This window comes from Meleagris gallopavo, chromosome 6 (assembly GCF_905368555.1).
Source record: "Meleagris gallopavo chromosome 6, MGAL_WU_HG_1.1, whole genome shotgun sequence".
Classification (NCBI taxonomy): domain Eukaryota; kingdom Metazoa; phylum Chordata; class Aves; order Galliformes; family Phasianidae; genus Meleagris; species Meleagris gallopavo.
Window position 1 is genome coordinate 21,532,133 of NC_139409.1, and position 8,122 is coordinate 21,540,254.

At 43.2% G+C, this 8,122-nt stretch overlaps 1 protein-coding gene across 2 annotated transcripts; it reads left to right on the forward strand.

Annotated features, from left to right (window-relative positions):
- The first annotated feature begins 24 nt into the window (after positions 1-24).
- CLDN12 (claudin 12) lies at positions 25-7,419 on the forward strand. Of its 2 annotated transcripts, none has more exons than XM_085227405.1 (3): positions 25-268; positions 2,339-2,405; positions 3,303-7,419. In XM_085227405.1, the coding sequence occupies exon 3, from the start codon at positions 3,325-3,327 to the stop codon at positions 4,060-4,062; it is 738 nt and encodes a 245-aa protein (XP_085083531.1). In that variant the 5' UTR covers positions 25-268; positions 2,339-2,405; positions 3,303-3,324; the 3' UTR covers positions 4,063-7,419. The 2 variants fall into 2 exon arrangements, with proteins under 2 accessions (XP_085083531.1, XP_031409757.2); XM_031553897.2 differs by lacking the exon at positions 25-268 and adding an exon at positions 278-934.
- Positions 7,420-8,122: the final 703 nt, after the last annotated feature.

The following is an 8,122-nucleotide window of genomic DNA, read 5'->3' on the forward strand; positions in this document are numbered from 1 at the left end:
TTTACGATGGGGCCGCGCAGGCGGACGGCGGCAGGCGGGCCGGGCACCGCCCTGGGGGAGGATCCCGCCCTGGGGGGGGGGATGGCGCCGCGGGGCCGCTGGGAGCTGTAGTCGCGGGCAGGGCTCGGGGCCGGCACTGCGGCGGCGCCGGACTGCAATCCCGCAGTGCGACGGGCCTTCCGCGAGGGGAAGAGGAAAGAAGACCGCTCCGGCGGCAGGAGCTCGGCTATGGTGTCCGTTCTGCGCGGCCCCGCGCCCTGACGGCGAGGTGAGCGGCCGGGAGGCGGAGGCGGCTCGGAGGAGCCGCGCGGCCGTGGGCGGGCCGGGCTGCGGGTGCTGCGCTGCAGGCGCGGTCCGGTCGGTGCAGCCCGGCGCCGTCCGGCTGGCGAGGGCGCGTCGGCTTTCTTAAAGCTCCCCGTGCCTTAGCTAAGGATGCTACGTCCGGTCTGTTGCGTCTGGGTTTAATTTTTAACGGCGTACTTGTAGAACTTGGAACCGAGTGAGGGATTTTTAGAAAAAAAGCGTTGATTGGCAGCAGTTACTTTGTATCGGCCGCTTCTAGTTATGGAGAAACGGGGCTGCTGTGGGCTCCTCCTCCTGGTCAGCTAGCCACAGCTCTAGTACTTCAAACATGGATCTTAACAACAGGAGCTGTGGTAAAATTCGTCCCTGAAGGGGTACTGGGATTGGTAGTTCTTATGAATCAGTTACGAGAGCTGTGAGGTGCGTTGGCTGTGAGGACCTGGTGTCTGACGTGTAAGGCAGAAAAGGGCCTCACCTGCCCTGGCCAAAGCAGCTTTCTTCCTTTGGGCTGGTGCCCGAAGTTGGTGGTTGTTCAACGCCACCAGGAGGGAGAAGGGAGAACACAGGTGTCCTGAATTGTGACAGAGAAGGGGAGGAACTCTGTGTTTGCAGAAATGGAGGCCTTCCTGAGGTGGGTGTTGAAGAATGTTCTATGCCTGTGCTATATATGAACACTTCAACAGCTGGTGACCACAGGTATCCATCGGGTAATGGGAGGGGCTGGGCTGTGCTCTTAATTTTCTACTTAATTATGGTTGTTCATGAGCACTGGCTGATGCTTTTGAGGGTGTGAACCTCCAGAGGGAGATCTGCATGTTTGTCTTAGCTCACGTTGTAGCACAGTGCTCAGAAACCTTGAAAGCGGTTCAGAAAACTCTGCTTGTTCAGTAATACTTTTTTTTATTTTATTTTTTTGAGTCCTGAACTCAAGGAGAAAAAATTAACAAACTGTACTTCTGCTTCAGTGGAGCGGAATGTGGTGATGCTGACCTCTGCTACCCTGCCAAAGTAGTTTGCCCAATTGCAACATTCAGCCACTGCAGTTGTTGTTGTTTAGCCTGTTAACTGGAGTCCAGTGCATGCCTGAATTGGCTGTGTCTGCCCTCGGTGTCTCACCTACAACAGCATTCATATTGGAGGATTCTGAACTTGGAAGTTTGTTTCCTTGTTTAATGAAAAAAACAGAGTAAAATGAAGTAAATGCTGTAAAGACTTTCTTGCCTACTTCTGATAGAAGTTTCTTTGATGCTTCACCCAGGAGACCACGCGTGTATGAATGTTATACTTCAGGTTTTGATATAGGTGATTTAAAGTGAACTTCATGTCTCTGTGCATGCTAGCACAGCAAACCCACCTTCAGGTCCTTGAAGTTGCACAATAACATGCTTGTAGGTCTGACACCCTACCTACCTAGCGTGGAAGTGATTCTCCTACTAGGACCTGCAAAGCTGGTTTTGGAACTCAGTGTTGCTGTTCCCAGATGTGGGTGAAAAGATAATCCAGGTGGGGATTCTTTCTCTGGACAGTGCTGGGCAGGTACTGAAAAGCCATCACCAGTACTTCCTGCCTTTTTCCCTTTTCCTTCAAACCTTTGTGCGTAGAGGAAGGAATAGAGACCCACAAGTATATAAACAATTCAGACTCTCTTTTGTTCTTTGACATGAAAAATGATTCAGCTTTTCCTCCCTGTTTTGAAAGTGGAGCTGGGAACCTAACCTAATTCTGTGATTTTTATTTTTTGGTGAGCATCTCTATATTTTAAAACATCCATAGAAAAGTAGTTGTTTTCCACCTTTCTTACCTGTTTCTTAAACAGAGACAGGTAGACAAGGAGGAGTCATCAGGGGAAAAATCTTCGGAGAAGAAAAAAAAACAGTCGCTTGGGTTTTGTTTTTTTAAATGGAAAAGGAAATTCTAGGAGTTGGCTTAATGCAAACACATTTGAAGTTTCATATTTCTGAATTGCAGTGTAAACACTGTTATTGGCATTGCATAAAACAAATATAATGCTGACTCTCCATGTTCTGTTTTCTAGATCCAGTAACAGCTTTTTCCTGGTTCTAAAAGCTGCTAAGGTTTCTCTTGATTTGAACATACCACTGGTGAGTACACTGAATCTATACTTTTTATTTTTTTTACTGTCTGAACCAAGGATTTGTTACTGCTCACTTGGTTGCTGTAACAAAGTTTCCCCTGCTGAGGGAATTGTGCATAACATAGGTACAAATTCACTTTTCCTTGATACCCTCTAACTGAAAAATAAGCTGTTTTCTACATTTTTTCCTTCCTATCCCCAAGAGAAGCACTTGGAATTCTTTCATTCAAAAATAAGGAACTCAACCAAAAATGCAGGAGTGGCTGGCAGAAACAAAGCTTTGGAAAGCAGGGGTTGTGCAGAAGAATTTTTAATTGCTTCTGAAAACGTATCAGAGTAAAATTACTCAGCAGCACCTTCTTCACTAGTTTGCAGCTTTGAATTTGGCCCATCTAAATTGTGAGTTACTGCCCATGTATGCATTCCTGCCCCTAATGATGCTGGTACTGAGCAATTCCCTTTTACTTATGTGGCAGTGTGGTAGGGGTGAGCATGCACTCTGGTATTGCATCTAGGGTACAGAGGGGGAGCTGTCATTTGAGGAGAGGTGAACTTCTTAAATCAGCTAGCTCAGTGACTGACCTCCTAGTAGCCTTTGTAAAAGCCCACGCAGTGACACACACTGAAGTGTTGCATAGAATCGCATGTTAAAGTGCTCTTTTTTGGTTTTGAAGACTTATTTAGCACTCTGTCAGCTGAGCAATCGTAATGGGCTGTGAAATAATTCGTGCTGTCGTTAAAGCGGGGACTCGCTAGAGTTATCACACCCAAGTGTATGGAGCAAGAAAGGCACCAGTGTTACTGCCTACCAACTCGATTCAGCTAGCACAAGTCAACTGTAATCAGTTTTATATCAACAAACTTGAACCTACTGATTTATTTTTTATTTTCTATTTAATTGCAGGAGACGTCTGTTGTGGGCAGGCATGGGCTGCAGGGATGTTCATGCAGCAACAGTGCTGGCCTTCCTCAGTGGGACAGCATCAGTGGCCGGACTCCTTGCAGCAGTTCTGCTTCCAAACTGGAGGCAAATGAGACTGTACACGTACAACAAGAACGAGAGGAATGTGACCATTTACACTGGACTCTGGATTAAGTGTGCTCGCTTTGATGGGAGCAGAGACTGTGTGATATATGACCCACAGTGGTACACGGCGGTTGATCAGCTGGATTTGCGCGTTCTTCAGTTTGCTCTTCCACTGAGTATGTTTACTGCTGTCTCAGCTCTGTTTCTCTGCATGATTGGCATGTGTAACACAGCCTTTGTATCAAGCGTGCCAAACGTCAAATTGGCAAAATGCCTTGTGAACAGTGCGGGCTGCCACCTCGTGGCTGGCCTCTTGTTCCTCCTTGCATGTGCAATTTGTCTCACTCCGTCAATCTGGGTCATTTTTTACAACAATTATCTGAACAGAAAATACGAGCCTGTCTTTAGCTTTGACATCTCTGTATTTATTGCCATTGCCAGTGCTGGTGGTCTGTTTTTCACTTCTGTTCTTTTATTTCTGTGGTATTGTGCATGTAAGAGCCTGCCTTCTCCCTTCTGGCAGCCCCTCTATTCACATGCCCCCAGCATGCACAGCTATGCCTCTCAGCCATATTCTGCACGCTCTCGCCTCTCTGCCATGGAAATTGACATTCCTGTTGTGACACACACATCTTAAAGGGACAAAGTCTTGGAAGTCAAATTTTTGAGCTCACTCAAACTGTGCAAATTGCAGGCTTGATTCTCTCTACTGCCTTGCACTGGATATAATCATTTGTAAGGTCATTTTCCCCAAGATGCAGTGCAATGGAGACTTGAGATCGGTATCTCTGCTGTTCTCATGTGTTCTTCCTTGAACAGCCTTCGTAGTTTTTGTTTGTTTCTTTGTTTCTTTGCTTTTTCCTCTGAGCTCACTACAGACAAAAATTGCTGCTAATGCTGGGATAGGACACTACAGTATTATCTGTTCATGCAGACTGTCTTGCATATCTGTTCATCCTTTTCCTTATTGAGATCAAAGCAGGTTTGAACCTCTTTGCAACTTTGATGAACTGTTTTTAAATTCCGATCCCATTAGAGGAGCTGTGTACATGGACCCTTGCAGCGTGTATTATCCAGGTGCAGACAGTGGGAATGGATATAGGAGTTTCATTAAGTTTCTTGTTAGAGATGAGAAAATAACCTAGTGTAGTCAGAAGTGTGTTATTAGTGGGAGCAGGAAGGTGATTAAGAAATGGGTTGCAGAGCTTTCATCTGGACACACGTGTTTTAAGATTGGATGACTAGAAAGGGGATTTGTCAGACTAATTCAGTTCTGTAGCACTGCTCTTTATTTTGCAGTGCACACACAAAAAGCCACCTGCTTATGAACTTCTGCAGTAGAAAATAGTGTCAAATTACCTTCTATTTTCAAAGTAGCTTTTGAAAGGAATAAGTGATTTAGCTAATAATGTCCTTCTGTACGTGAGAACGATTGGTGAATTACTGGAGACTAGAAACTTCTGTGAATTTTCTTTCTAGTCTTTTTTAAGAAGTTAGTAAATTCTCTAGATTTATTTTGAGATTAAAACAGAGATGGCTTGTATTTAAAACAAAATCTGTTTAAAAGATTGAATATTTTATTTGGATGCCATCTTTGAGACCTGAAAGATGGATTTGCAAGTCAAACAAGCTTACAATCTATCTAAAATGCTTTAAAGTATTATTCAGCTCTGGGAAGAAATGTCAGTCACTACAAATGGATTAGGAAAACCATGAAGAATTCTGAAGGCTGTGAAAGATTGTTTTAGAATGCTGTACACAAGCTGTGACAATGTCTCTCTAAGAAGGGAATTGTGATCCTGTGGAGAGATTTTTAAATCTAGATTTATTTATTTTTTAATGTACATGTACACAAACTCATTGTTATTTGTATTTTTCACCACTGCTGTTTACAGGCAGTTTTATAGTCTGCAGTTGTTGCAGGACTTTCATGCTGTAGCTTATTTAATTACTGATTAAGACTTTGCCTTTTCAGCCTTGTTTTCCCACACCTTTCCACTGAGCTATTTTAAAAACCAGTTGTTTCCTACATTTCCACATCCCAACTGGAGAAAGTGTCCTGTTCCTATTTTCTGTAAGATGTGAGCTCACTAGTTACTAGAAGCTTCAAATATGAGGAAGAGTTATAAATTCCCAATCTGGGATGTCTTTAACTCATTTTTACCTCCTCAAATGCAGAGTGGACCAAATCTGGAAGATCAAAGCTTTTCAGTTTGGACTTTGAAATTACTCAGAAATTTGATGATAGTGCATTGGGCACTGTTACAGTTAAGGCATTTGTTTGACTTGCTGAGATTTTGGCAAATTGAGGTTTGGGTTTTAAGATGTCATGGCAGTATGGAAAGTTATTTTGATTGGCAGCATTCTGGAGGTTAACAGATATTTGAATTTCATTAATCTCAGAACAAATTTGTTTTGCTAAAATGAAGTAATAAGTCTTTAATTCTATTTCTGTGAACTCCTGTAAAGTCTTGAAAATCAGTTCATTTCCTTTATAATAGAAATATGAACAAATGCTTCCCTGGGCAAATCTTGTGTTACAGTCTGTGCAATGACAGTGTATTGAGAGGAATCTCTTTGTGCAAACCAGCAGGCCTCGGAAGCTAGTGGACCAAGTGAGGAAGCTGATCTCTGTAAGTTCCCAGCACAGTCAGTGGAGCTACAAAGCCCTTCCAGAAGGTGACAGTGTGCTCGGTGAAATAGCAGTCTAAGGAATCACTGTAGATGATAAAGAATCCTTAAAAAGACAGGTCTCTGAAGTTGCACAAACATTATACCCTTTAAGTTTTCAAGATACTGTGTTAGATGAAGGATCTTTTTTAAATCAGATCATGATTTGTATGGGATTAGAACATGTATAATGCCATGCAAGGTCACTTTTTTTTTTTTTTTTTTTACTTGAAAATTGAACTTTGCTTTACAGTTACTCTTGCTGTCTATCCACAGACGTTGTTGCTGCTGCAGGGACTGCTGCTTTGTGATTTCACATCGCTTTGCTTCCTCCTCCAGTGTCTTTTCTTCTTTGTGCCTTGCTTAAGTTATGAGTTGGCCTGTAAATGTCTGTTTATTGTCAGTGTCTGGAATGCTTTTTAAGCCTAAATTTATAAAGCATTGTGACTGTTTTGGAGGGGTGATGAGTACATCTGTGATGACTTTAAAAGGACCCAAATCTTCAATATCTTCAGAGCCTGGCAGGCCAATGCTTTCTTTGGACAGTAAGTGCAGCCAGTGTTTTGTTCTGTACAGTTTAGATAGCAGACATCTGTAACAACTCTTTTGCATTCCAACTTTGATTTATATGCAGTAAACTTTCAATTAATATTTGCTGCTGCCTGAGCTGATAACTTGTTGCTTTGTAAATTTTGTCTTTTCAAAAGTCTGATCTATGAAAAGCAGGAATCCAAAAGTTAATGGATTCCAGTGTAAGCTGTAGTTAAGGTAATATTCATCAAAAAGGCTGTTGCTTCGTGTTGTATCAGGAAAGCACAGCTAAGTCTCTTTCAACAGTGCTATTAATGTGAGTTGCCACTGGATCCTAAGTGAAGTTAGCTGGAAGTGCTGTGCTCTTTTTCACCTTGTTTACAGAAGGGGTGGCCAACTTGCAATGCTTGAGCTGAGTGCCACTCCAGTGGGCCTCTTGCTAAGGTAACTGCTGTACCCAGCAGTAGGCCTGGGGAGGAACAGCGTTCCCGGGGCATGGAGCAGACACGTGTCCTGCAATTACCTACGGCAGGGAAGAGCTGCTGTGGAACCATTGGCACTCCAGCCTCTGGCCAGCTGCTCCTTCCTGGGCAGGCACTCTGGGTCTTGAACACAGAATTTTAATTTGTAGCTCATGCAGTCAAAGGTTGGGTGCTCTGGCTTATGGGAATCTATTTAGTTGGGTTTTTTTCCAAGTAATTCCTGTCCAGTTTTTAAAGTTGTGTTACATACAATGTGAATTCTTTTTATGTGAAACAGAAGATATGTATTTTTAATAAAACATTCTCATACAGATGCCAGTTATTTCATTTAATTTTGTGGAAAACAGTAACTGTTAGAATATGAAAGATTTTATCTGCTTTGACATTGATCACCACACTTGTCAGGCAGTTTCAGATAACAGGCTTACAATCCATAATACATACTGCATTTTTAACTCCCTAATTTTGTAGTCCTGCTTCTTTTTTTTAAAAAAAAAAAAAAAAGACACTTTCTGAAAGTCTGACTATTACTTGCTATTTCCTTTTACTTTTATCCTGAAAAGTTCTAGAATTCTTTTTTTCGTAAGTGATTCTGTGGCCATACTGCAGGCTCCAGGCCAGAATCTGGTCAGTGCCACGGCAGAGCCGAAGTAGAAGTGTGTGACATAAGGAAGAGCACAGTGCTTTGCCTCAGAGCCAACACCCTATCTTTTCCCTTGGGTAAGTTCTGCTTGCTCAGCTATTACTCATCCAATGCAACTTGTTAATGCAGCTGAAAGTGTCATCTGTGTGGAATCTATTTTCTCCAAGATTGGTAAGCTTGGCTTTGTATGCACTGGGGAAGCAGTGGTGGCATTAGCTGTCCTCCTTCCCTCTCATATGCCAGCTGTGCTGCCAGCTGGAGAATATGCTGCTGCCTTACAGGTGACAGTTGTTCGGGCATCCCAGGGGCTTGTGACAGTGCGGGGCTACAGCAATGGCTCGTAAGGTTTCTCTTCCATCATGTGCTGCTTC